Source organism: Phytophthora infestans, genomic scaffold, assembly GCF_000142945.1.
Source record: "Phytophthora infestans T30-4 supercont1.14 genomic scaffold, whole genome shotgun sequence".
Taxonomy (NCBI): Eukaryota; Oomycota; class Peronosporomycetes; order Peronosporales; family Peronosporaceae; genus Phytophthora; species Phytophthora infestans.
The window spans coordinates 1,398,849-1,426,775 of NW_003303745.1; the positions used below are offsets into that span (position 1 = coordinate 1,398,849).

Below are 27,927 nucleotides of genomic sequence, written 5' to 3' on the forward strand. Positions count from 1 at the left end.
ATCGCTGAATCGTCTCGCGATACCCGCCGGACTTCGTGAGTACGCTGACCTTGACAAAGAGGCCGCAGCGATTGCCATACAGAAGATGATACTACCGCTGACGAGGCCATCGCCATTTGGTAAGGTTCTCAAACGATCTCTTTTGCTTTTTCGTGATGAAGAATGGATAAATGATGACTGTCTGCTGCATGCAATGACAACAATTCAAGAAGAGCATGGCACAACAGGAATAATTTCACCCTCATTCTTTGGAACGGTTAACGTGGAGTCACAGTACACGATAATTGCCGCAACTCAGCCATTTCACGCAAGCAACGAGTATGTACTACTCCCTATCCATCTCAACAACAATCATTGGTGTGGAGTAGTTTTTGACATTAAATCACAGACGCTTACCTTCTTCGACCCGATGCAAAAGGAGGATCAATATGTCGAGTGTGAAAAAATTGTCAAGGATCTGTTTTCCGACACGACGGAGGCAATGATATCAAGACGTGAGCACCGCATGAAACAAAAATAAATCACCAACTGCGGTCCGCTAGTTCTACTGTTTTTCGAGTGCGCTGTGCGTAATTTAGCGCTGCCGACAACATTACCGAAGAACCTCTTGCGCTACATCAGATTGCGTTTTCTGATGAAGTCGCTTTTCGCCTAGGTTCAACTAGCGTTCAAGAACGTGTATGTGCCTTTCAAACGAGATATCGAATCAACCTTATGTGAAGCTGCATCTTATAAGTAGCCACGAATATGTCTGCATAACTAGGACTGAGGCGGCCGGCACGTCGTCTCCTTTAAGAACCATAAATGCTTTCGTCTTGCATGCGTGTTCGCGAGCTCGCGCGCCCGTTTTTCGATTCTCTTCATGACCATGCAGCATGCCGTGCTGCATGGGATAGCGTAAGCACTTCTCCACCATGTATCTGCTTTCATGAGTCCATCAGCAACCGCTACAAATCTCCATGTCCGACCTGGAACCACGTTGTTGGTACTGTTGGCAAGGCACGAGCTGCGCGGCCATGCCCATAAACATGCTCTTACGTCGACTCTGCGGTGGTCTTGACAGCGCTGTACGACTGGGTGATGCCCACATTGCATGGCTCTCGGGCACTTGGTCACATGTCCAACGCTGGATAGCTTGTTCGAGACCTTCAGCACGGCGGCACAGCCTCCATGCAAAGCAAATCACGTCGTGACGAGGACGTCCCCTCCCCGTGCTACTTGCATCTCGGACGCTTGTTTCCATCGTCTTCATCCGTCATTCCTCGCGCGTCCGCAGCGCCCGCGTCGCCTCTCACTGCGGCAGAAATCTGACTGCGCGAAGTCTTGCGTACAGTCGTGCAACACGACCATTAGCACAACTTTCGCAGCACATTTCGGTATGCGCAAGCACGCGGCACGGGCTGAAATTTTTGAGATATATCGGGTAATTTATTTTGATAGTGTGCCCTTTTGTGGCTTTGTGACGCTAGTATTCGCCACACAAGACGGAGTGCCGTGTCTGTGTCACTGATATGCGCTTAAGTACGAAGTCACACTCTTATTGTGTGACTCTAACACTGGTCATAGTTCCTCAACTCAGAAAATAGATTATTGGTGCAGCAATATTGGTACACAGCGAGGGCACAAGTACTAAAGAAAGTATGGCTGTTTGAACACCGCCCAATAGATTATTGGTGCTACAACGAAGCGAAAATAAATAATTAGAATTCCTCTTTAGAAAGCCTCCAATAAATAATTGGTGCTTTCTTTTTGCAATAATTGCAGCACCAATTTATTTTTCGGCATCCCTGCCCTCGGTCGCGTACAGAATGTCAAGGATCGACAGGCCAAGCAGGTTGGTCTGTGCAGACGTTGTCTTCGATAGCTCGGCGTCATGCACCAGCTCCGCTATCGTCTCCAATCTGTTGATGTAAAAGACGCGTTTGTCCTTGATCCGTTCAGCCTGGGCCACCATCAGGCACTTCAGCAGCAAACCCACACTTGTTGACTGAAGCCGTACCTTCTCACGAAGAGCGTGAAGCTCCACCTCGAGAGCTATCTTCTCCTCCGCTAGTCCGGCAGTCTCGATTTTCATGTTCTCCATCTTCTCCAGCATCGCAGTGATCTTCGTCTGCTCTGCATCGGTCGAACACCGTCGCCTGTTGGCAGCAACCCCCCCCTCTCTTCTTGACGAGAGAGCTACCAAGCATTTTGGTTCTACAAAACGCCACCTTTTCCTTTAGCACGCCGTGCACATGCGTCGTAGGGCTGCTGGGGAGACTCGTGGCCGTCGTAGAACGCCTTGAACCACTGCAGGGAGTCAAAATTGTCTTGGTATCTACCGCTGATGAGCTTGTCCACAGCGATCTGCTTGTCGATGTGGAGAGCGAGGAAAATCTGCTGCAGTAGCTTGTAGTTGTGCAAACACTCATACGGCTGCGTGGCCGTCCAGTCCACATAGTTCATAAAAAGCTTGCCAGGGTACAACACGTCCAGCACTTGACACGCCACGGCACCCGAGCTCGTCTGCTCTACACTCGTCAGCTGAGTCACGCCAGCGTATTCAACCAGGCGAGGAGATCCGTCCTGCTCACAATATGCGTGCCGCTCATGCTGCTCGAGAGACGAGAATTGGCCCAGATAAGGCGCCATCGTCCACCGCTCTTCTCATTGTGTTCGAGAATGCACTCACCTGATAATTTAAATCAAGGTTTTAGCCAATCATCATCTCTTATTATCATCTCATAATTACCAATCGGTTGGAATTCTGCGCTGACAGCAGCTCGCGCGACCATCACTCTTTGCCCGCACTCGCCGTCAACCATAGTGCTCGACGCGCAGGCCCACAGAGGCCGCAAGCGCCCGCGGGAAGCGCTCTCTCACCTTCCCACAAGGCGAAAAATTACGATGGAGGCGCCCGACGACAAAGAGAACCAGCCGCCTGAGTCCACAATCGAGTCGTTAAAGAAGGAGCTCCCGTTGCCCACAATGCGGTATACAGACAGGTATACTCCAGGCAAGCCAATGCAAATATTGCACTTCGGTGAAAACGCGCGCTCGCTGTTTATGCTGGATAAACCCTCGGAGAAGCGACTGCGGCTAGTGATCGCGCTCAAAAAAGCCCCGCTGTCGGTTGATGCGTGGCTGGAGCTGATGCGCTATCCATTGACTGGAAATTCCGCCAAGTACAACAAAATACGATTGCTGAAACGTGCGCTGACCTGTGTGGACTCGTTGGAGGCGCGACAGACTGCGGGATACACGGAGATGTGCATTATGCTGGCCAAGCTGAGCGAGTACGTGGGTGATGACACTGACTTGATTGGAGTAAAGCTGACATAATGTTTGCACTTGTAGTACTGAGGCTGGAGTGCGCCAGCACTTTCACGAGATGAAGAAGCGACGAGTGGGTGAGAAGCAGCCGCTGTTGTATGAGGAGGAGGCGGCTTTTGAGTATGCGGCAGGGAACAAGGACGCAGCGGAGGAGGTTCTGGAGCGAGGAGTGGACAATGACGCACTCACGCCGGCTCAGAAGGAGCAGCTGCTGAAAAAGATCACTGCAGGCAGAGCAGGTTGGGTTGCGGCTTTCTCGGGCTCTCCACAAGAGCAAAAGGTGCTCGCATTGAGAACACTGCGGCGAACGCAGGAAAGCAACGCAGAGGATACACTCAGGACACATAGTAGTGGAGCCACTACTCCACGCGTGACGACACCGCTTCATCTGTCGATTATTCCTGAGGAGACGACGCCAATTAGCCGAGGACGAGACGGCCCAGTGGTAGCTTCTCTCCGTACAGCGACAACCCCATCTAATGCAACGCCGGTGGTAGGATCAGCTCGTGCCGTGGCAACACCGTCTAATGCTACACCACTTAGCCAAACTCGAAATGGAGCAGGCTTTTCGACTGCATCGAAAGCGCCGCATAGTTCGAACAAGTCACCGCTGCTCACGACACCCTCAATCCCCACGCGGCCAAGTCTTAAGACGCAGTCCACATCCCGAAAAATCCACCATCCGCAGCTACGCTTTCAGCTTGGTATAGTGTTTTTGTTTGTGCAGCTGGCATCTAGGTGAACTAATGAGTGTGCTCGTGCTGATATCTGATTACAGGGGGCCCAGCGCTTCGAGTGGCTGCTTCCAATGCAAACGAGAGCAACGACGACGACGACGATGATGATGATGCTATGATGGGGAGTCAAGCAACACCAACCAAACGGGTAGCAAGCAAGGCAATTACACCTATAAATGTTTGTGCTGTATTTGTTGATCCTTTGTACTAAAGCTAATTCATCGTTTTGACCTCAGACGACTGCGAATCCTGCAAGTAGTTTTCCAACTATCACGACGGAAACAAAGAAGAAACCGAAGATTAATGTGGGTGATATTAATCATATCTTGCAGTGGGACCCCGAGAAAGAGAAGCTGTGGAAAAAGAAAACCCCTCAGACAACTTCTACTGGTGACAAGGATATTAAGGTCTCGATGGATGCACCAGCAAAGCCTACCGCCATGAATGTGACATTCAAGACTTCAGTGGAGGAAATGCCACCCGAAAAAGCCACTATGACGGTGGTGGAGCTGCCATCCAAAGCAAGCGCTGGAGTGGAGCTACCATCGAAAGCGAGGACAGAAGGAGAATTACGGCCGGAGAGTAGAGACGTATCACCAGTACCGACGAGCACATCTATGACTGGCAGTAAATCCTCTGCCCCTGAAACTCGCTCCCCACGAGTGCATAGACCATTCCCATGGGAAATTAAGGCAAATACAGCACGAGCAGATCCGCAAGTACGATCGAGCACCACACCACGCGCAGTCGATTTTTATCGCTCTCCGAAGCGTCAACAACTGGATCCAGCTGTAAGTTCAGCAACAAACTATGCCGACTCGAGCTCACCAAGCTCTGTATCGTCGTCGTCGTCCCCGCCAGTGGCTTCAATGGACAGTGCTTCATCACGAGATGCACTGGAGTCATTGACGAGCAAAGTTGTGGTACGTGCCGACTGGGCTGCGTATCTGACAACACTGAGTGAAGAAACTGATTCAACTTTTTTTATGTACAGGTAAACGGACAAAAGTATATTAAGCTAGAGCAGATTGGCAGTGGTGGGAGCAGCAAAGTCTTCCGGATGTTGGGACCAGATCTCAAGATTTACGCGCTGAAAAAGATCAAGTTGAAAAAGCTGGATGCTCAAAGCATTGCCCAGTTCACAAATGAGATTGAATTGCTGAAAAGGTTGCAAGGGAGCCCCTACATCATCAGGCTGATTACTGCCGAGCAGGACCTCCAACAGCGGCAGATCAACGTGGTATGCTCGTGCATGATTCTTGTGGTGTGTGAACATCGTGCTTACACTCTGAATTGATGTTCGCTTGCTAGATTATGGAGCACGGGGAAATCGATCTTAGCAACCGTCTTCAACACTTGAAGGGTGGCATGGATGAGAATATGGTGCGAGTCATCTGGACTCAAATGCTTCAAGCTGTGGACGCTATTCACCAAAAGCGAATTATCCATGGTAAGGGTACAGTGCTAACGGGGTGCTGTTCTAGGGTAATGCTTTCGACTTTGACGATTTTCGTGCTAATTTGTGAAATTTCATTCATGCGTCAGGTGATCTTAAACCAGCAAACTTTTTGTTTGTGAACGGCGCGCTCAAACTTATTGACTTCGGAATCGCGAAGACGATCTCGAATGACACGACAAACATTGAACGCGATAGCCAGATTGGAACAGTCAATTTCATGTCCCCTGAGGCGATTCAGGGCAACTCACTCCCAAATGGTCAGCGCGATCCCAGAGGGAAAATGAAGGTACGACAAAAGACCAAGCTAGAGACGAACGAAGACGACAACGTGCTCACGCTTTGTCTGATGATTAGGTTGGACGTGCAAGTGACATTTGGTCGTTAGGGTGCATCCTTTACCAGATCGTGTACTCAAAGCCTCCGTTTGGGGACGTACACAACATCATCGAGAAGTTCCGTTGCATTATCGATCCCACAGTGCCAATCAACTTTCCACCGCTGAAGAACAAGGACTTGGAAGACGTGATTCGTTCCTGTTTGCAGCGAGATCATCGTCTCCGACCACCGATCGAAGGAGAAAATGGCCTATTACAACACCCGTTCTTGCGGAGTGGTGGATCAAGCGCCGTCGTATCGCCAACGACCACCGTGACGATGACCAACGCTCCAGAGATTCTTTCCCAGCTCGGTGATTTGCTGCGGTCCCAGGGAGTAGCTACCAGTCGCGTGAACATGTTCATGACTATTGGTCAAGATGGCTTACGAAATGCGGGTATTGGGGTCTCTCAGAGCGGTGTTTCTCAGGCTCCTAGCTACTTTAACAACACGCAGGAGCGACGGACCGATATTTAATTGGAGCTTTGGAGAGCTAACTCGTGGATGGAAGAGTGTTTGTGGTCGAGCGGTGCTGTTTGACTAAGTGAAAACTGTGACGTTGTGAGAGTGGAGCGCGCGTCTTCGTATTTGTACAATAGCTGCATGCTTGGGGCTATTTCCTAGCAACTATGGAATTGACTCGAGACTAAGATTATCGATTCAACTTATTCTGTATGTCCTGCGGAGTTCCCATTACTTGTTAAGGCAAATATATCGTCAGGTGTGGGCGTACATACGCGAAGGGTTTTAGGGTGTCAGGGTCGGATTTGCAATCTGAGATCGGGAGGTGCTGGATGAAGAGGAAATCTTGATATTTACTTGACGCTATCAAGGTACTAAAGGTATACGAAAATCCTCGATATTTTACTTTAGGCTGTTCACTCATCTTGTCCTGCCCTGGGACAGGTAGCCAAATCGCAGCGTCAACGGTTAGCATTTACACTTGCGTCATTACAGGTCTGGCTGTATGCTTTTCAGTTTTACAGAACATCACGTGCGCTGATGTGGAGGCACATCTGAGCAGGACACAAACGCTGTAATTGCTCTCGACTGGCAACTGTTGCCGATGTTGCCGCTACATCCGTGTCTCTCAAGTGTCGCCGATGCCGGCGCTACATGCCGAGGACTTAATCTTGTAAAGTTGCCGAAAAGCGAACTGTATCGACGGTATTGTCAACCTCGTTATGGTGTGGTCAGACCAGACCCATCAAAGGTTTGACCTCTGATGACACCAGTCCCACTGGGACTCCCAGCTGATTCTCTCACTTGGGAATCTTCCCCCCCGAGCATATCAACAAGAGGAAGAAGCTCTGAAAAAAAGTGAAGCTAATGGTTGGAGGTCGCGACGGAGGCCGTCGCGGTGGGAGACAGGGAGGGGGCCGAGGACCTGGCAACCGTAACCAGGATGTTGGTCGAGGACGGGGTCGGGGTCGAGATAGCAGCCAAAGTGGCGAGCGAGGCCGTGGTCGTGAATCCCGAGGAGGGAGACCGGGAGGTGGACGAGCTTCGGGTTTTCGCCCTCCACAGCTTCCGTCCAACCCGTCGACCCTCCAGTTCATTCGCTTGGCGTTGAAGAACTGCCCGAACCACAAGTTGACGAAGACTATCGAGCAAATGGACAAGATGTGGCTCAGTTGCTGGCAAAGTGTCGAGAGTCTTCCTCCAGATGCACTGAAAATGCTTTTATCAGCACTGTCGAGACTGCCGTTTTCGGCTACAATCGCCCCGCCTCCACTTCCTGCAATCAGCAAAGCGGTTAGTACTTTGCTGAACCAGGTGACTCAGTACGGAGGGGGTGATGAGGCGTTCGATGGCAACGACGGGGCCCTTGAGGGTGTCGAACTCGTTGAACGGGTCGTCACGCGGTTGCTGAAGTTCACGTGGGATCTGAAACGAGACGACGTTAAAGACGCGCTGGACGAGATGATTGCAGAGGCGGACTCGACTTTGAACGTTCGGTTGAAGACTCATCGTACAGTACGCGGTCGACTAACAGCATTGCTTAACGAGATGGATAAATTCTGGAGTATTAAGGTGAAAGTACGGGAGCTAACGACGATCGAGCAGGTAGCAACTGCACCGGATTGGCGTCATCCGACGGTGGCGTGGCTAGCAGACTACCGGAACTTTCAGCCGGCTCTTCTCCCCAAGCTGCAGCTTCCTCGTAGTAACGGAGGACGAGTCTACGAAAGCAGTGACGAATATTTCACGACGATCGTGGAACTGTGGATCGGAATGACGTTCGTGGAAGGGAACAACGCGTTGCTGCCGCACTGCACCGTGAAGATGGGGGACAAAGTGTGCGATCAACCATTGTGGCCATTCCCTGACAAGAAGATGTCGCTTCATTGCAGAAATTCACAGTGCGATCGGTACGCGACCTTCGTGTGTGCTCACAGGCAGCACACGAAAGGATATTGCAGCAAGTGTGCGAGTGAATACCAACAGCGACTTCGCGGGCCATCGTCCAAGTACGCGTCGACACACATCTACGATGGGTTCATTGCTAACGTTAAATACGACGGAACAATGTCGATTGAGCAAGTGGCATCACGTCGCCCGCCGTTGAAGCCTATTCACTGGAGGACGACGAAGCGATTATCAAGCCCCAACCTGATTGGCATCGTGAGACTTGCCAACCGTGAGGCATCGCTGAGAGCTACTGATGAGGTTTACTGGGCGGAGATTGTGTTCCAAGGCAAGAGTTTTGACGAATACAAGGCTCGCGAGCGAGGACGCTTAACGTTGCGTCTGCTGCAGTACCTCGACGAACCGGGCAATGCCTTGCAGACTCACAATCCTGCAGTGGGAGATTCAGTGGCTATTATCGATTGCCAGACGTTTGTTCCGGAGTTTATACCGGTTTTGAAGGCCTTGGAGAAGCAGCGGCAGATGCCCGTGCCATTTCAGAATGGTGCGTTACTCAACCTGTGCGACCATGTGAGTTTTGGGCCGAGTGTGGACGCAGATCGAGCGGACTATGACAAGGATGACAGTGACGGTGATGTGACGGGAATTGCTGATATATCAACGCGTGACTTGATCCGGAAGGTGATTCAGCTGTCACTGCTGGATCCTATCGTTGATATTCGCCGAGATGGAGCACTACGCAGCCGTTTAGAGAGCTCATTGCTGCAGCTGGTGGAAAGCGCGACTCTTGATCCCGGTCAGCTGAGGAGCTTTGCCGAGGCACTGATGTACCCTGTGCATTGCACTCAAGGACCACCTGGTACTGGCAAATCCTACTTGGGAGTCATTGTTGTTCGCGCGTTGCTCGTCATCCGGGACCTCTGGAAACGAAAGAATGGCGAAATTGGGGACCCTCCTATCCTGGTTTTGTCATACAAGAATCACGCGATCGACGAGTTTCTGCTGGACTTGCTGCGGTCGGAGCCTACGCTGGATCATACCCCAAAACGTAGCACGTATTTTGGGAAATATTATCTCAACAACGGCTTTAAGAAGCTCGTCCGCATCGGTGGAGGATGTAGTGAACCCGAACTGGAACCGTATCGTGAACGCAATGTTGCGTTCTCTGACCCCAGTGTTCGGAAGGTCTCCCAGCGGATCGAGGATTGCCAAGACCTGCGTGATCAGTGGCACAAGTTCCGAGACTGCTTTACGCCCATTTATGAGGCACAGACAATTGTTGCTGGTGGAACAGAGTCGTTAGGCTCTGAGGAGTGGAAAACCGTCCAAGGTGCAGTTCCTGCCGTGTCATCTGCGGTGGCGACGCTTTTACATCTGACAGAAAGTATGAACGAGGACGATGAAAAGAAGGCGTTAGCGATTGAAGAACAGGTTCGCGTATGTGACAACAGTGATGAGGAGGATGGTACTGAGGATGCTGCAGCTAAGGCTCTAAAAGGCTTATTGGACGTAAAGCCGAAGCTTTCGCGCGGTGATACGGCAAGCGAGGTTGTGGAAAGTGTGCTAAAAACCAAACCGATGCTGTCTAACGCTGATATTGCGGTGTTGCACAAGGGTATTAAGCACTACGACCTGACCATTGATCCTATGGAAGTGCTGTACCGGTGGATTTCGGGTTTTCGTCCACTACCGGCGTGTGCGTACTCGGAATCCTGCTTAAACGTAAGCTATGACGAGAGTAAATTCTGTCAGGAGCATTCGTGCAAGTTTACTCAAGACGGAAAACATTTCTGCCACGACGCTGTGGTCCACAAACGGCTGTATTGTGAGCGACACTTGTGTTCAGCTGAGAAATGCAAGAACTGCAGGATGGACGAAGTGCAGTTGTTTTGCGAAGACCACGCGTGCTTTGTATGCCTCGCAAGAGACGAGAAAGCTGACGTCGCTGTTGACGAACCTCCTCGGAACACGTGCGATCGGCACCCGCTGTGCTGGGCTCTGGGTGGCATGTGCACCGAAGTGACAGAACCCAGTTTTTCCTATTGCAAGATGCACAAGGAAGTGCTTTACTGCAAGTGGGTATCGAAGGGTGGAGAATCTTGTGGTGAGATTGCTACGACGGGACAGTACTGTGGCGGACATCACGTCGAAGCACAAGCGCTGTCTGAACGAGAGGCCCAGATGAGTACCGGAAAATGTCAGGCGCGGACGAGGAAGGGAAAGCCGTGCAAAGCATCACCGTTGTCGGGCTCCAGATTCTGCAGAGATCACGTAGGCAGGAGTAACCAACCTGTCATGAAGTTTCCCGACGTGTCGTTGAAGACTAGTGTGCAAGAGGAGACAAAGGAGGCGGTTGAAATCCCGAAGTTGCCGTCTGTCGATGAGTTGTCGGATGCACAAGGCTCTCAGTCTTCCGAGCTTGATCGACCTAACGCAGAGAAGGAAGAAGCAGTAGCCATACCAGAGAAGAACGAGGATTTATGGAGCTCCGGTAGCGAGGTGGACGTGGACGATTTTGTTGACGCTGTTCAATACGACAATGAGGACGAAGTCGAGGAGTCCGAGCACTTGCAGCATATGCGCGACGTTTACGAGGTTGAAGACGATGAGGTCGAGGTTGAGATCGAAGCCGTCGAGGCGTTTGAGGAAGAAGAAAAGACGCCGTGGACATCCGATCAGCAGCTAATGCGACCTCATGAGTGGCACTGGGATTTGACGCTGGAAGAACGTTGGAACGCTCTTTTTTCCGTGTTAAATCTATGGAGCGATCTCAACACGCGATTGCAGCATGCGTTCGTGAAGCAACTCGAAGATCTGAAAGTGGAATTGCAGCGTGAGATCCTGCGTGCAAACTCCCGCGTTTACGAGGGCAAATCTGTGATCGGAGGAACGATCACGGGCTGTGTGTCTCGCCTTGAAGCGATTCGAACCACTAATCCCTTTGCTATTCTCGTCGAAGAAGCTTCAGAAGTGATGGAACCACTTCTAGTGTCGTGCTTTAGCTCATCCACGCGGAAGTTAGAGATGATCGGAGATCATATGCAGCTCCAGCCTTCAGTTATGGGGAAGATCGACTTTGAACGAGTCAACAAGATCAACATCTCGATGTTTGAACGACTGATTAGTGCTCCACAGGGCAACGAAGTCCCGTCTTCAGTGCTGTCGATCCAGCGCCGAATGCGCAAGAATATCTGCGATCTTACTCGTAACTTTTACGACGAAATCACGACGATAGAAGACCATCAAGTCTGCGGAACTAAAGTCATTGGAGGTGCCAAGAGAAAGCCAGGAATGGTGCCTCTTCTCGATGCGTGTGAAGGAGGAGGACGTGAAGTACCTGGCGTATCGCCACATGTCTTTTTTTGGACACATTCGGGTCGACAGGAACGAGCTTCGGTCGGTTTGTCCCGCGTCAACCAACAAGAGGCCAAGATGACGTGCAAACTTGTCCAGTATCTCGTTCATTGTGGTGTACCAGCCAAGTCTATCGCTGTGCTTACCCCGTACAAAGGCCAGTTGATGCTGATGCGGAAGATGCTGATGGACAAGTATGGGCTCAGAATGATGTCAAAAGAAAGAGATCCACGACCTGTTCCTTCGTGTTTCTTGTCGACTGTGGACCGTTTCCAAGGCGACGAAGCAGATATCGTGATCATTTCGCTTGTGATTGATGGCAAGTCTCGCACGCCGTTCGTGAAGCTCCAGAATCGCATGATCGTCTTGCTGAGTCGTGCACGTTTAGGGATGTACGTCGTGGGCAATGTCGAGTACTTTGGCGAGACGACACACTGGAAGAAAACGTTTGAAGTTCTTGAGAACGACGCCGAGTCTGACAATAATGAAGCAGTTGAGTGCACAGCCTACACGGGACCGCGTGTTGGTGCCGCGCTTCCGATCTGTTGCCCCGAGCATCGAGAGTCTGTAGCTTTGGCAATGGAAGAGAGCCACTTGAAGCTCGGATTCTGCACCGTGGTGTGTTCGGTTGAACTGTCGTGTTCTCACGAGTGCGGTCTCATGTGTCACTGGCCTCAAGTGAACATGCACAACAAGAAGTGCAGTGTGGAAGTCGAGTCGCCTTGCAGTCGCCACCCTCGTGTCCTCAAGTGCTCAGCAGTGACAGCTTCCTCTGGACGCTCTATTGACGAAGCTCTGGAGAAATATCAGTGTGACATTCGCGTGGACGTGAGTTTACCCTGCGGTCACAACCAAAAGATGAAGTGCTTCTCGCATACTGAGATTGAAGCTGGGCGCTCTTCATGGCCAGTGTGCAACAAAGAAGCCATCGCGCCGTACGTCTACTCGGAGTGTAAGCACATTCTGAAGTGCACATGCAACGAGTTTGATCGATACTCCAAGGGCCACGCACCTCCGTGCACAGAGAAGGTGGAGTACACACCTGCTTGTCAACATACCGTGACACAGCCGTGCCATGATCGCCAGGACTACACCACTCAAGTGCGTCGCTATGTGTGTAAGGAGAAGGTAAAGGTGTCGTTGCCTCGATGTGGACACGAGACGGTTGTTTCTTGTCCAACCGCGGAGACGTTGAAGCAATGGACTGGCGAGTCATGTCCAACGATGGATTTTGTCCAAGAAGGAGAATCTTACGGTCCGAAAGACTTTTTTTGCAAGCGCACTGTCAAGTTTCAGCGACGCTGCGGCCACTACGAGATGGTCAGGTGTGAGCGAGCGTTCGAACTTGCGCAGAGTCCGTCACGGTGCCAGGAACAGGTTGTGGTGTCGAATCCGGAGTGTGGTCACGAGTGTTCAATGACTTGCTTCGAGGAGAAGAGGCTTCGTGACAAGGTCGCGCAATACTCCGGAAGACCAGACGACGTTGACCCGGTAGAAATAGTGAACGAAGGCGACTCCAGCAACTACCGCAAGTACGGACTTAATGTGCACTGCACCCACGAGGTGACGTACGCTCGCGCTTGTGGTCACAAGACGAAGAGGAAGTGCAGCGAAGCTCGTCATATCACTACGGTATGTGAAGAGTTGGTGACTGCTTCGCTGCCGGTTTGTGGACACGTGGTGCGTCTGCCGTGTCATTTGAACGAACACTTGGGAGAATGGCAACCGTGGCCAGCACAGACACCGTCGGTCCAGCTTTTGCACGACGACAGCATAGTGGAGGACACTTTGGTGGTTCCTGGAAAGCGGCCAAGTGCTTTGAGATCTGTCTTAAAGGAGTGTACAGCACCTGTACGCTTCCGTAGGACCACGACATGTGGACACGATCTCGAGATGAAGTGCTGCGACGCGTTTAAACTTGTGCAAGGTAAACAACCTCCAGTTCCATGCGGTGTGCGAGTGCTGAAGCAGCTGAGCTGCGGCCACGAAGCTGCGATGAAATGTTCTGACGAGGTGGACAGTGTGGTTTGTCACGAATCCGTTGCAAAGCACTGCTGGAATTTCGTGACTTGTGGTAGTGAAGTCACGGTGCCCTGCAAAGCGTCAGCCAACACTGTCCAATGCACGACGGAAACGGAGTGGAAGTGTCCGCAAGGTCATTCGTTCTCTCTGCGCCTGTGCAGCAGAGGATTCCCGTCTGATTGTCCAGGTTGCTCGAGTGCACGCTTGGATACCGTGATCAAGGACACGCAGCGCGCTCTGAGCGATCAAAAGCTCAGTCTTTGGTCGCCTGAAACAGCTAGAGTTCTTCCAGACATGAGTGGGGTGACTCATATTTCCATGAGTTTGTCCAGTAAGCGCGACTTTCTCGGTCGGAAGTTGAAGCTACTGGACCGGTTCAAACATGGCCTAGATGTTGGTGTAAAGTGGTCCAACCTCCTCTTCTTGCCTCTGGAGATCCCAGTCTTCGTAGTGTTGAGTCGAAAGCTGCAAGGGAAGGAGATCGATAGATTCGAGATTAAGGATTTCGGCAGCCAGCAGACGTTGAACGGCATCGAAGTCTACGAAGCGACCCAGGAGAACTTCGAGCGCGTTGTGAGCGGTGGCAAAGCGTCACTTCTGTTCGGTCATCTGTACTCGGCAAAATCTCTTCGGAATCCCACTGATATCCCGAAGGCCAAAGGGAAGAACGGAAGTAACCTCCGAACTTGGACTTCTCGCCAGGTTTCGCACGATTACGATGCGCTGTATCGTGATGCGAAGGCTGGCAAAAAAGGGGGCACTTGGATTGTATGGTATCCCCACGCATTGTTCCCTGTCCATCGAGTGGAGATCACAGACGCAAATCGAGAGACGATCGCGAGGTGTTTGCCGGAGAGAACGCAGGTCAATCAGCAGCCTCCGAAGATTTCTTTTGAGAAGCCGACAGGTGTTACGACGGAAGAGGAAGACAAGCCTGCTATCACCTTGGCTCCTACCGTTATTTCGGACGAGGATATTGACAAGCTACGGGTCTTAGCTGCGTCTGTGAGCCCGTTGTTCGAGAAGCTGAACGTTTGGTATCCCTGGGACGGGAAATCGTTTTCAACTGGAGCTGCAGAGGCGATCTCGCAGCGCATGGAGAAGACTTTAATGTCAAAACTGAACTTTGTCCTCGCGGACTCGACGCAACAGAAGTCGAAGAAACCATTCGGCGGCATCAAGTATGTGGAAAATGCGCAGTCGCAAGGGAAGTTGAAGGAGGATGGCAACTTGTTCTTGGCGCTGGAACTGCTTGCTGTTCGGAAGCAGGACACCAGCGAGACACGCTTGAAGCTGGAGGAATACGTGACTCGAGTGTGTGCAGAGGAAGGCGGATACGCCCACCCGCTTGTTATCGTGGCGCTTGCTCGCTTAGCGGTTCGCTCCAGTCAAACGCAGTCGTCGGATGTTCAACGAAAGCTTCTGCAATTGTTCACGTCGCTGTATCCAGAGGCCAGCAGCTTGTGGTTGAACGAAGCTGAGCTACGGCTCGTACAACGCACGATTAGTCGAGCTACTACAGCAGGTTCTTTCGTCTCTGGGTCCCCGTCAGTGGAGGACAAGTGGGAGAGTCTAAAGAGCCGATACAGCTGTCGCTCTGAAGCGATGGAAAAGCTGCTAAAGCTGGTTGGACTGAAGAAAGTGAAGTACGCGGCAGTCAACATGTTCAGGAATGCGATGGTGTTGCAGCAGCTCTCTCCTACTCAGCGCAAGAAGAACGCCATGTCATTTAACTATTGCTTCGTGGGTAATCCTGGTACGGGCAAAACTACCGTCGCGCGATTGTTCGCCCAAATTTTGAAAGACTCGATGATTCGCAGCACCAATACGTTTGTGGAGTGTACGGCACAGCAGCTAAAGGACGACGGGGCTGCCGAGTTCCGCTTGAAACTGAAGAAGGCTTCAGGTGGTGTTTTATTCATTGACGAGGCGTACGAACTGGACCCTGCCGGCGACTTCAAGGGCAAACCGATCGTAGCCGAGTTGCTGACTGCTGCCGAAGATAAGCGGGACGAGCTCTCGATCATCCTCGCGGGCTATGAAGACGATATCCAGAAGAAGTTGTACGCCTACAACGACGGTCTGCCGTCGCGTTTCGAAGAAATTGTGTTCGATGACTTCGATTCACTTGAATTGGAGGCTGTGTGGGATGGCGTAGCGCTAGATCGCGGATGGGAATACGAGAAGGCTATCGCAAAGGTGGCCTGTCGACGTCTTGCCAAGGCTGCGGGACGTAAAGGGTTCGGGAATGCGCGAGCTGTACGTAAATTGTTTGAGCAAGCGGTGAAAGAGGCGCTGGCTCGTGACGATTTCGATGGCTCTCTCAAGTTTCAGACGGTGGATTTGCTTGGAGACTGTCCGTCGACAAATCCGAAGCTACAAGCTGTGCTGGACGAAGTCGAGGAGAAGACTGGATGGCGCAAGATTAAGGAGGAGATGAAGAAGCTGGTGCGTATCAGTGACGAGAACTACGAACGAGAGCTAAAAGGTCAGGAAACTGTCCAAGTATTTCTCAATCGCCTGTTCTTGGGCAATCCTGGAACGGGTAAAACGACGTGTGCTATCTACTATGGACGTGTTCTGAAGGCGCTTCATTTCTTGAGTAATGGCGAAGTGGTGAAGAAGACAGCGGGCGACTTTATTGGAAGCCACGTGGGGGAGTCACAGACGAAGACGTCGCAGATCTTGGACATGTCAAGGGGAAAAGTGCTGGTGATTGACGAAGCGTACAACCTGAATGACAACATGTTCGGCAAACAAGTCCTGGACGTGCTGGTCGAGAAGGTGCAAGGTACGGAAAGTGACGACTTGGCTGTTCTATTGATCGGGTACGAGCACGAAATGCTGGAGATGTTGCGGACGCAGAACCCTGGTCTGATGCGACGGTTTCCGCCGCAGTATGCCTTCCACTTTGAGGATTACACGGAGCAAGAACTGTTCGATATTCTGGAGTGGAATTGCTCGAAACGCAGTGTGACGTGTTCGTATGAAGTGGCTGAGGCGCTTTTGAAGCAGTTGGCTCTCCAGAGAACTCAGCCGAACTTTGGGAATGCCGGAGCTGTGGAACAGCTGCTGAAACATGCAATGGGCAAGGCTATGAGTCGTCCGATGGTGAACGGAATGACCGTGTTGACACTGGAAGACGTTGGTGTAGATGCGTCAGGAGATAAGCCTCAAGATCCGATTGCTTTACTGGATAAACTGTACCGCATGGAGGAGATCAAGGAGCAGTTGATTCAGCTACGCAACCAGATGATTGTTGCGGATCGCGAAGGCTCAGGCCTCCCACAAGTTGGCCACTTTGTGTTCCGTGGGTCGCCTGGCACCGGGAAAACGACTGTGGCACGCGTGATGGCGGAGATTCTGCATGGCATGGGGGTGTTGGCAACGACGAAACTCGTGGAAACCTCCGGACTGGAGCTCACTGGTGAGCATGTTGGACAGACAAAGCAGAAGGTGACGGATAAACTCGGCGAGGCGAAGGGAGGACTGCTGTTTATTGACGAAGCGTACGAGTTGGGGAAGGGGACGTACGGAGAAGAGGCCATGACGACGCTTGTTGCTGCCATGACAGACCCTTCCTACACTGGGATGGTCATTATTATCGCAGGCTACCCGAAGGATATGGACCAAATGCTTGACCGCAACGTTGGATTGAAGAGCAGGTTCACTCGGTTCATTGACTTCCCCGACTGGGAGGCACAAGACGCCGTAGTATTCCTGAGTGAGAAGGCTGAAAGAGAGAACTTTGAAGTCGAAAGCGAGGCCGTAGTGTCACTGCAACAGACGTTCGTGGAGCTCAAGAAACTGAGCAACTTCGGCAACGGGCGAGACGCTGTACGCGTGTGGACGAACCTGCTAGAATGTCGATCTCAGCGAGTAGTGGACGAGCCCGAAGAGGAGTGGACGATCACGGAAAGCGACGCTGAAAGGGCAGGTGAAGCCATTCTGGTTGCACGTGGTGGTGGTGGAGTGCCGGGTAAGAGAGTCGCACCTGATGAAGATCCCTTGAAGCTGCTAGAGGAGCTGTATCGTATGGATCAAATCCGAGACCAGTTGACGCGCTTGAAGATGGAGATGGCAGTCGCAGAGCGTGAAGGCTCGACACGACCTGAGATCGGCCATTTTGTGTTCCGAGGCTCCCCTGGCACTGGAAAGACGACGGTGGCGCGTGTGATGGCGCAGATTCTGCATGCCATGAGCGCTTTAGGCACGACAAAGCTCGTCGAGACGTCAGGCTTGGATCTAACTGGAGAGTATCTGGGCCAGACGAAGATTAAAGTGACCGAGAAGCTGGTGGAGGCCAAGGGCGGATTGCTATTCATCGATGAAGCGTATGAGCTTGGGAAGGGCATGTACGGCGAAGAAGCGATGACGACGTTGGTAGCAGCCATGACGGATCCTGTCTATGCGGGGATGGTGATCGTGATTGCAGGATACCCGAAGGACATGGACGTGATGCTGAATCGCAACGCTGGACTCAAAAGTCGCTTCACTCGGTTCATCGATTTCCCAGACTGGGAAGCAGAAGATGGTGTGGCATTCCTAGAAGCGAAGGCGGACAAGACGGACATCACGTTGGGACACGGAGCGCAGAGTGTGCTGCATCAGATGTTCGTGGAGCTCAAGAGGTTGGACGGCTTTGGAAATGGTCGCGACGCTGTTCGAGTATGGAAGGAGCTTCAACAGTGTCGAGCCCAACGCGTATTCGACTCACCAGAGGAAGTCCGTACGGTCACAGCAGAGGACGCAGCGATGGCAGGAGATATCATCCTCGCTGCTCGTCGTCCACCGGATAGACCAGTGCTCTCTCAGTCGTCTGTGCCTAGTGACAACACGATGGTTAGAACGCAAGACCGACACTCTTCGCAAACGGTTTTGTCTGAGATGATTGAATTGCTGGGACCCGAACAAGTCTCGTTTGAAGAGCAGTTGGAAGAGAAAGAAGCTCTTTTAGCTGCAACAGAAGAATTCGTCGAGGTGGATGCTGAGGAAGACCCCGACATCGACGAAGACGGCAAAGTTGAGCGAGATCCTGACGTTTCGGACGAGGACTGGGAGGAATTGGAACTTGCGAAAGAGGCCCGCGTAGCGCATCTGGAAGCCTTAAAGCGCGCTCGTGATCAAGCGAAACAAGAGGAAGAGAGACGTCGCGCCCAGGAAAAGTTGGAAGAAGAGCGACGTCGCGCTGCTGCGATTCAGGAGAGAATTCGACAGATTTGTCCTTGTCCTGCAGGCTTCAACTGGTACAAATGTGGAAGTGGCTGGCGCTGTTCTGCAGGTGGCCACTTCGTGTCGGACGCGCAGCTGAACAGCCAGTTTACTTGCTGATTGTGCAAGAAGAGTCAAATGTTTCGGAACTTTTACCGTACTTAAGACAAAATATAGGACCAAAAGTTTGTGCTGGAAGAGTTTATTCGATTCTTCTTATTACCTTTCGCTTGTTAAGTTTTGATTGCCATGTTTTATACAAACAGTTGGCGAAGTTGGTCCATATGTTCTTCGAGAAATTTCGCTCTTCGTTCCGTCGAACTCTTCTTGCTGCTGTCACCACGCAGATATTTTTTCTCATTGACGTTGTACTCGACCGACAATGCACGAGCTGGAGAGTTGGATGAAGTCGCTCCAGTAGCCGCTAGGAGCATCAGCAAAGCCGCGAGTTTAATCCACATGTGAGAACGCATGGCTGGAAGCAGTCAGGCGATGATCACAAGAAAGAAATTCGAAAATGACCAGGAGCGGTAGCCGTCGCCAACCAATTCTTAAAATGGGGAAGTTTACGGAAAACTGCGGGTAAATGCATACTGTACTTGGTTACAGAGCGCCATTCGTAAACAGCTTCACCAAGTGAAAGAGCATTCGGCTGTATTAATACCAGCATCTTTAGAGGGCGCCTCATGCCAGTCTGGCGTTTCCCCTACAGTTAAAAACGGAAGTTCAAGTTCGAGGAGTGTAGACTAATCTATTTGTAAAAGTAGTTACTGTACGACGTGCAGTATACATATTATGCGTTAAGCTTTCATAACCATGTACATGAGCCAAAGTGCCGAATGCATACGATACTTTTACGGTTGTTGTTGTCTTGTGTGTTTGTAGAGTTGCTACTGTACTTATTTCTCAACGTGCTCACTGATACGATGTTTCTCCGTGTCCTGGTACGCGTGACTACCGTCATTTTTTCATCACATGCATTGGCGCCACAGAGTCGAGCAGCCTTCTATCAAATACCAGAGGGACGTCCATCTACTCCTTAAGGCTCTTAAGAACCGACGATAACAACGACGAGGAGAGAGCAGGACTTTCCGTGCCGGTCGTAGAAAAGGTCAAATCCTGGTTGACGACTTCGATAGTGACCCCAGAAAAGCTTCAGAGTTGGCTCGACAAGAGAAAATCTGCAGCCAGCGTTTTCACGCGCATGCACCTTAACAAGGCTGGGTCGGAGCTGTTCTCTAACCCCCAGTTCAGTCCATGGGTCCAATACGTCGATGATTTGAGTAAGCTCTCCAAGAAGGAAGTATCTGCGGTCTCGACACTGATTGTTTCGTACGGCGACACACGGCTATACGAGATGATTGAAAAGGCCAAGACGATATCACAGACGAAGGCCCTCGCAACAAAACTGGAAGCAGAGCAAATGCGCCACTGGGTCACCACTCGAAAGAATCCTGAAGAAGTATTTTATTTGTTCAAATGCAACATGCCGATTATGAACCCTCTTACCACCCCTAACTTCCCCACTTGGGTCAAATACGTTGACGATTTAAACAACAAACCACCCCGGAGAGCACGTATCGACGATCCCAACGCTGAGAAAGGGAATCTGCAGCAGCGATAATCATCTACTCTTTTGTATTGAAAAAGCGAAAGAAACGAAAGGAATCACGAGCGCCATCGTCAAAGTATAGGATGATCTGCTTCAAGTCTGGCTGAAAACCGGTAAAACTCCATTTGATGCTCTGGCCGCCTACGGTATAGCGAATGATTCCTTTTTGCGTAGATCGGCGTTGGACACTTGGATCAAGTACACAGCTGCTTTCAACGCGATATACCCGGACAAGAAGACAACAATGTTCGAGACATTCACAAGGACGTACGGAGAAAAGGAGTTACCTCGGATTATTGCTGCGTCTACAATGACAGATATTGATAGGAAACTGGAATCTGCGCAGCTTGAAGCGTGGCTGAGCAGTGGGAAGTCAGTCGAAGATGTCTTCGATCTACTAAGGCTTAACCTTACAAAGGACGACTTCTTCAAGAATCCGGTTCTCAGCATTTGGGTCTCGTACCTGAACACCATCGTCACTGACAACCCCAACAAGATGTCTGAAGTGCTCTCATTTTTAAAGACCAGATTCACGACCACGCCGCTTCTTCGAACCCTTGCAAAAGCCAAGCAATTTGGAAAGCGCAGCTATTAAACTGGAGACTGAGACAATTCAGAAATCTCTTAAGAGAGCGGTACAGTAGCCCCCGAAAAGGCGTTTGAGAATGCAGGTAAAGTGGAATAAATTTCATGAGGAGAATATAGTCGGTTTTAAATCAAAGATTTGTTTTACCGGTCGGGGTATAGTGAGAACTAGACAGGCATTTTCTATTTTGCTACCCGCTGCTCCTCACCACAATGAAATTACAGTGCCCCCTCTCTTATTAGAGATTGTTGTGAAAGAGACTCCAGCCACTCCAAGATTTGAAATGAAGCTCAATTGTCTGGACACGATTAGCAGAAGATTTCGGACTAGAAGTGGACTATGGCCGACGGTAACTACCTTGACATTACTCTATTACCGATACTCAGTTCGGCAAAAGAGACCATCAGAGCGAATGAGATTGGATGCACAATAGCAGCGTGATCTGATCAGCAAACTGCCAAGGAGGAACACAAATAGCTGATGGTGAGGCTCAATAAAGGAAAGAGCGCTGATGAAATGGTGGTTTGTCATCCAGCACCACGTTTCAAGAAATTATTGGCGCCTAACTAGGAGCATGCACTATTTTGTACTTAGCGGTGGCTGGCCCAATTCCTTTTGGCAATAGATGATGGAGCTTTCCTGGGGCCGACCAATCAACTGAAAATAATAGCCATGAGTTATTCCGATTTGCCGCTACTGGGTCATAACTCGCACCTCTTTCTTTTCCAAGGAAATTTTTAAATGTTTTAAGGCTTGAGCAAGCGCGAACCATCAAAATCGAGCCGATCGTCGGACAGCCTTCGAGTTTATCCCTCGGGTTTCCTCTAACGCGAAGAAGTATTAAAAGTAACTTACCACAGTTACTTCTTCGTGGTTGTTGGAGCTTCCCTTGTGTGACGCACATCAATCCAGACTTACTTTATTCAAGTAAACGTTTTACAAATCTCATTCATGTTTAATACCTTTTAAATTTGGAGAGACTCTTTGGCACCAGAAAATAAAGTGAAGCGTATTCACATCGAACCGCTACCACCATGACGTATCCCCAAAAAATGATATTGATAACAAAATCTAAGATTATACTTGGTGAATCATACTGATCCTCATTGTGGTCTTTAACTTGGTCTAGGAGAAGGATCACTTAAGAGAATATAGCATGACTGCAAGGTGGCTTTGTGGTGAAACATTTATTTTTACAATTCGGAAATCCGGTGGAGGCCCACATATTCTCTAGTTTTGACTATTGAAAGTCATAATAACGATACTTCGATAATATCTTTCGTATCTCAGCATTCACTTAAAACGAGTAGCTACTTATTCTAGTTCATGAACAGCCTCTAATACAAATACTAGTGTAGTGGAAGCAATATCTCGCTCGGACGGATTGTATTCAGGTAGTACGATGCAATTTCCGCAAATGCATGTGTCACTCTCGCGCAAACCTCAAAAACCACCCCAAGCAGGTTCTATCACTGCGCAAGATCCGGATAATACTTTTGGCACCACTTCCTGTAGCTGTTGATGTAGCTTTTATACCCTGATGGCGTCGACCATAAGCCGGTTCCCATTAATCTGACCCTGAAGGTCTCCGTTAGCTCCGTGACCGTTGTGCCCTTGTTAGCCATCTCCTGGAAACTCGTTTGAAGGCTTTTCATCATCCAATTCTCAAATTTTAGTTTTAGGGCATTGAATAATGCCCTCAGCTTCTGAAAGAGACCTCTCTCTTCTTCATCCCAGTTTTTCTTTCCCGCACTAGCAATCTTGCTCCTTCCGTCGTTTGCTTTCGTGTTTTTACTGTCGAGAACGTCGTCAGCAGCAACACCACGTATGGACAACGCCATCTTCCTCACGTTTGGCGAATCAGCCTCACAACACGACAAAACCGTGGCTAATGCTACGAGCATAGTCCATAGTAGTAGTCGCATGGGTGGATTTTAAGACGCTCAGCCTTGTTTGTAGACGATTAATGTCTCTTGACGGACGAGAACGGTAAATGAGTCGAAAACCGAGTTGTTAGTTACAGTAATAGTGGAACGTGTGCTGTATTTTCCGTTTTACTATATATATATTTATTATCATAGCAACTTATGACAAAGACTGCCAGCAATAAAGTTTGATTCACTACAATCAGAACCGGACTTCACACTACAATAAGAATAGTTTAGGAATACACGGGGAAGTATGATAATCTTTACTGTTAACACGAACACTTTTCACTGATTTGTAAAAAAGGTAAAGGTCTGAAAAAGGTTTAACAGCATACAGTTCTCGTTTACGGTAATTGAAAGCACAGTAGTGATGGCTTCGCTTGTGGAACAATTTATCATAGCGATTGCAGGATACACGCGGTAAATTTGTTGACGGTGTTGCAGTGCGCCAACAATTCTGGTCTAGAAATTATGTACCGAATACGAATGAATCTAGTAGATTCAGTAGATCTGGTCACTGAAGCCCATGGTTTAAGCAGGCCTCTAAAAAATTGCGGAACTGCAAATATTTCGAATTTTATGCTATAATAATTATTATTGACCCCCTACATACAAATATAATAAAAAAATCTTTGGTCCAATTATTGCAATAAAATATCTGGCTAGAAGACCAGCCAGTGCCGCAATAAAATATTTGGTTAGATGACAATATCAAATGATAATTTCTGACTTGCACAACCTTCTCATATAATACAGGCTATGCCAGCTTGATAGCAGTACTTAGCTTGCTACGTACTGTTATCTAACGTCTTCAAAAATGACAGAGACATTGGAGCGAATTTCGCTGGGGAATAACTATTTCATTTTTTAATACTGTATAGATTACGGCATTTGTTTTAGGCCGATGCTACAGTCCATGCGTCGACTCAGTTTATTTTCCATGTAATACTCCATGTAATGTCCATGTGTCGAGATAAATTACTTACCACTGTTTTTAAAATCCATAGTGAATGGAAGTTGTTAGACCTTCGCAAACGAAAGTCCTCTGACATCTCTCGTACATACCGGTATACAGAAGTCAGGAGGTCAACCATACGCATGAACATTAGGCGGGTCGATTCCAGTTTCAATAGAAACGAGATTGTATTAGTTGCATTATGGCTTGCTACCGTGAAGCACGAAGTGAAGGATGCGGAAGCGTAACAGCGTTAGACCAATCGGAGTTACGTCCAGCGACACACTCTTGTCTACATATCGCCAAAACCTCAACATTACGTAGAATCCGCAGTTGTATCCGTCTGTCTGGATCGGTCCATTGACGGACACAACTTTGAAGTCGTCGCTGAGCGTAGTAGCCAGATCCCACGACATGCGGTCCAGTACGTCCTTGTACGTCTTCAGGTTCATTGAGTCGTAGTACAGGACATTGTTCTGCTTGCCATCCACGATCATTGCACACCAATGCATGTTCCCAAAATTTACAGGAATGAGCAGTACATCCGCTTCAGTGAGTAGTTCCTGAACCTTTGTCTTCATTTTTTCACTCATAGATTTCTTCTTCTTTGACGCCGAGGCTGCCTCGACACCGACGATGCGAACGCCGGTGCCCGTCCTGTACAATCTCGCGCAAAAAGCCAAAATCAGCGCATCATTAGCCCATTGGGGCGGCTTGAGACGGTACAGCATCGCGTAGTGGTAATCGTTGCCGTCAATTGGGATGGTATCTTGGGGATAGGCGCGAGCAATGGCCTCTGCCATGCTCTGAAGTGTCGATTGTTGTGCTGCTGGTATGGCGCTGGCTGCATTCTGTGTTAACCATTTGGTAAACGTCATTCCATCATCACACGAACGCTTCACGTTTGCTAAGTATGCCATGGCCTCAATCTGTTCGCGTGAAAATGTTCCGATACCCGCGATGTAGACACACTCGATCTCCGGGTTTTGTCCGTTGCTGTCCATGATTTGTCCAGGTATTGTAGATGTTTCCTCGTCTTTTTGTGTAGTTTGACTCTGGGTGAGTACATCGATGGCTGTTTCATTGGTGTTTCTCACAGGCAGCACGGCAACGCACTTGTCCAACAGTTTGGGTGGAAGTAGGTAGAACGCGTTTTCATTCAGCACAGGCGCACTCTCTCTAGTGTACTTGGGTTTCTTGCTACCCGCGTTGTTGTACTTGGTTTGGAGTGGCAGAACACGACGTAGAGTGTCTTGAAGTGGAGGCTTCTCAAGTTGAAGACTGCGCGCAAGTTGTATTAATGTCACCTCTCCAAGACATCTTCTATGGGCTTCTGACTCGTTAAACAACGCTCGTTTCTTCTTGTCGTCTGCTTCTCTCTCCTTTCTGTTCAACCGGGGCCTACCAGACTTCGCAGCTTTGGGGTTCAGACGGATGCGCAATCCACTATCAGTATTTTTCTCTTCGTTGTCATCAGGAGTGGTCTCAAGCGCAAGCTGCTCCATTTCGGGCTTGGTTCCGGTTCGATTTCGGCTGGTTGTCACTGGAGAGGTCACTTCATCTGTTTCTGTTTCTTCTCTCGTGACTGGAACCTTCGTTTTTTCAACCTTTACACGTTTGCGCTGCCTAATGTTCCTCCATTGTTGCACGACGAAGTCTAAATGCTCACGGTACTCGTCGTCATCAGAGATATCGGCTAGCTCACTGCATATAGCCTGGAACGCGCTGACTGCCTCCTTGTACTTAACATTAGCGTCAAGCACCTTGTGTTTCGCCTCCCCTGGTTTAAAGTCATTAAGCACAAAAGGCCGCGGAGTCATCGGTTGTTCAGCAGGATGTAACCATCTAAATGAATGACATGTCAGACCCTCAGTACAACATCAATATTGAATATTACATGGACAACTCACGGCTTATACGTGGATAAATTGTGAGTTAACCCACCTTTCATCGATGCAACTCAGCGGTATTACGCTTCCTGGGGCGTTACTCCACTTCCGAAACGCGATCGCGTGTTGACAAGGCAGACGCATTGCAGAAGCAAACGAGCAAGTGCAGCTCCACGTTTTCAAATCCACAGCATGCGTCTTGTGTTTACCCGTCACCTCCACGAAGCCTGGATTTGACTTTAAGTCGAAATTGAACTTGTCGACCTTCGAACATGCCATTACGCACTCCTTCTCCACGTGTGTTGCTACGAAATGCGTCGTAAAGTGCAAAACTTGGCACATCTCCTCGTCGTAGTTGCGGTTGACACGTAACCCGATCCTAGTCTTGTCGAACACGTATTCACTGGAAGTCCTGGCATCAGCACCCACAAGGGCCTTCACGGTGTCCGTCATGGTCATGTTGGAGTTTACCCCGTCCTTAAAATGCCCAAACCAATTCTCTAAATGGTTGTTCGTGTGGACGCGCAAATGTGCCAACCGTGAGCGTTGGTACATGACCCACATCTCCGTACAAGTGTTCCAGTTTTCATCCATGTAGTTGTAAAATGCCATATATCCAGTCCTAGTGCAAAGTGCCTTCATGGAGGTCCAATTGGTCTCGTAGATCTCTGAACTTAAGGCATATACCATGTTGTGGACTAATGCGTCGATGGCGTCGTGATCGTCCGACGAAAGTTTACCATATTCTGGCTTCCTGGACGCTGTGCGGAGATATTTGATGACGTGAAAGGCGCAAATCAACACGCGCGACTTAGGGAAGTACCGACGCAACACGCGGATCTCATTCAGATCTTTGTCGACCATTATAACTTGAACCTTGTCGCCAATCTTATCGTCAATCCGAAATAGATGATCCAGCGCTCGGGACATCTGCCAATCGGCGTTTCGTTCGAGCAAAGACTGTTGTACAGGCTGCCCACGCCCATTGTCGTCTATCATCATGAAGGTACAAAGCTGGTAGTTGTATCTAATGCACATTACATGGACAAGAATCGCACAATACATGGGCATGACATTAAAATAAGCATGGACAATACATGGACAAATAATTGCACAATACATGGGAGGACTTACCGATTCGTTTTGTGGGTACAGTCCACAAGCAAAAGCTCTGGAAACCTAGTAACCATGTCGCGCATATGTCTGGAAGTCATACTGATCACACCAGAGTGTCCCGCATCAGTTTCGTCCACCGTGACTACGTTACCGTCAATAGCTGCGAATTCCGCGAGAGTTGCGGCGCAAGCGTCGTCGTCATTCAACCCTCCTCTTATCTCTGCTTTAACACGTTGCACAATGCTGTCCACATCCTTCTTGACGAGGTTCTCGCCTCTCCCCAGAAGATACTCATAGATGCGTGCGCGCTTTCTACCGTACATCACCATGCTGTCCACAGCATCCTTCGTGTCCGTGTCGTCCAACCTACGGTTCTCCGCGTACGTCTTGAACTGCGCTGTCCCCACCGCATGGTTGTGCTGGTACACACCGTTCTTCACGCGAAGGCAGCATAAGCCGTCAACTTGCACGAGCTGCACCACAAATCGAAATGGACAACCGCATCCTCGGACGAAGTGCTTGGTTCGCAATCCGCTGCTCCTGTCTTTTGCTGGCCAGCCATGTGTGCAGATGTATGTGCGTTGGTAAGCACCCCACGTCTCTGGTACGTACGGAACATCCATTCCCTGCTTTGCTGCCGCTGTTTGACCCAGCCGCTTGTTTCTCAATACGCAACTAAGCGTTGACTGGATGCGGATGACCTGGCGGGACTTTACCGAGTAAGCCTTCAAATACTCATTCCACGCCGACCAGCTCGGATACGTCACGTCTGCGGGGCCCTCCACAAGGGAGGGAGAGTCTACGACCTGGACAATACATGGACGCTTGAAATCGTCCGTGTCAGGCGAGGCGTCGTCCGAGTTTGCAGCCGCGCCGGAGGCTGCGGAAGCCGTGGTGTCGATATCTGAAGAGGAGTCGGACGATCCACCCTGTATTTACAAATAGATAACGCACGGTTAGAAACACGTTCACAGAGACCACAAACAGCAAGATAACGCACC

The 27,927-nt window shown here is 49.9% G+C and overlaps 4 protein-coding genes across 4 annotated transcripts; 3 read left to right on the top strand and 1 right to left on the bottom strand.

Annotated features, from left to right (window-relative positions):
- Nucleotides 1-3,003: 3,003 nt before the first annotated feature.
- On the top strand, nt 3,004-3,527 carry PITG_09210 (uncharacterized protein; the record flags this gene model as incomplete). Its single annotated transcript, XM_002903461.1, has 3 exons — nt 3,004-3,275; nt 3,337-3,432; nt 3,518-3,527. The coding sequence occupies 3 exons, from the start codon at nt 3,004-3,006 to the stop codon at nt 3,525-3,527; spliced, it is 378 nt and encodes a 125-aa protein (XP_002903507.1).
- A 3,685-nt stretch (nt 3,528-7,212) lies between these two features.
- PITG_09211 (uncharacterized protein) lies at nt 7,213-18,960 on the top strand (the record flags this gene model as incomplete). Its single annotated transcript, XM_002903462.1, has 2 exons — nt 7,213-8,255; nt 8,307-18,960. The coding sequence occupies 2 exons, from the start codon at nt 7,213-7,215 to the stop codon at nt 18,958-18,960; spliced, it is 11,697 nt and encodes a 3,898-aa protein (XP_002903508.1).
- Nucleotides 18,961-20,044: 1,084 nt separating this feature from the next.
- On the top strand, nt 20,045-21,047 carry PITG_09212 (RXLR effector family protein, putative; the record flags this gene model as incomplete). Its single annotated transcript, XM_002903463.1, has 3 exons — nt 20,045-20,302; nt 20,627-20,719; nt 20,799-21,047. 3 exons carry the CDS (start codon nt 20,045-20,047, stop codon nt 21,045-21,047), a joined length of 600 nt encoding a protein of 199 aa, XP_002903509.1.
- Nucleotides 21,048-22,507: 1,460 nt separating this feature from the next.
- PITG_09213 (secreted RxLR effector peptide protein, putative) lies at nt 22,508-22,963 on the bottom strand (the record flags this gene model as incomplete). Its single annotated transcript, XM_002903464.1, has 1 exon — nt 22,508-22,963. One exon carries the CDS (start codon nt 22,961-22,963, stop codon nt 22,508-22,510), a length of 456 nt encoding a protein of 151 aa, XP_002903510.1.
- Between the last annotated feature and the right edge of the window lie 4,964 nt (nt 22,964-27,927).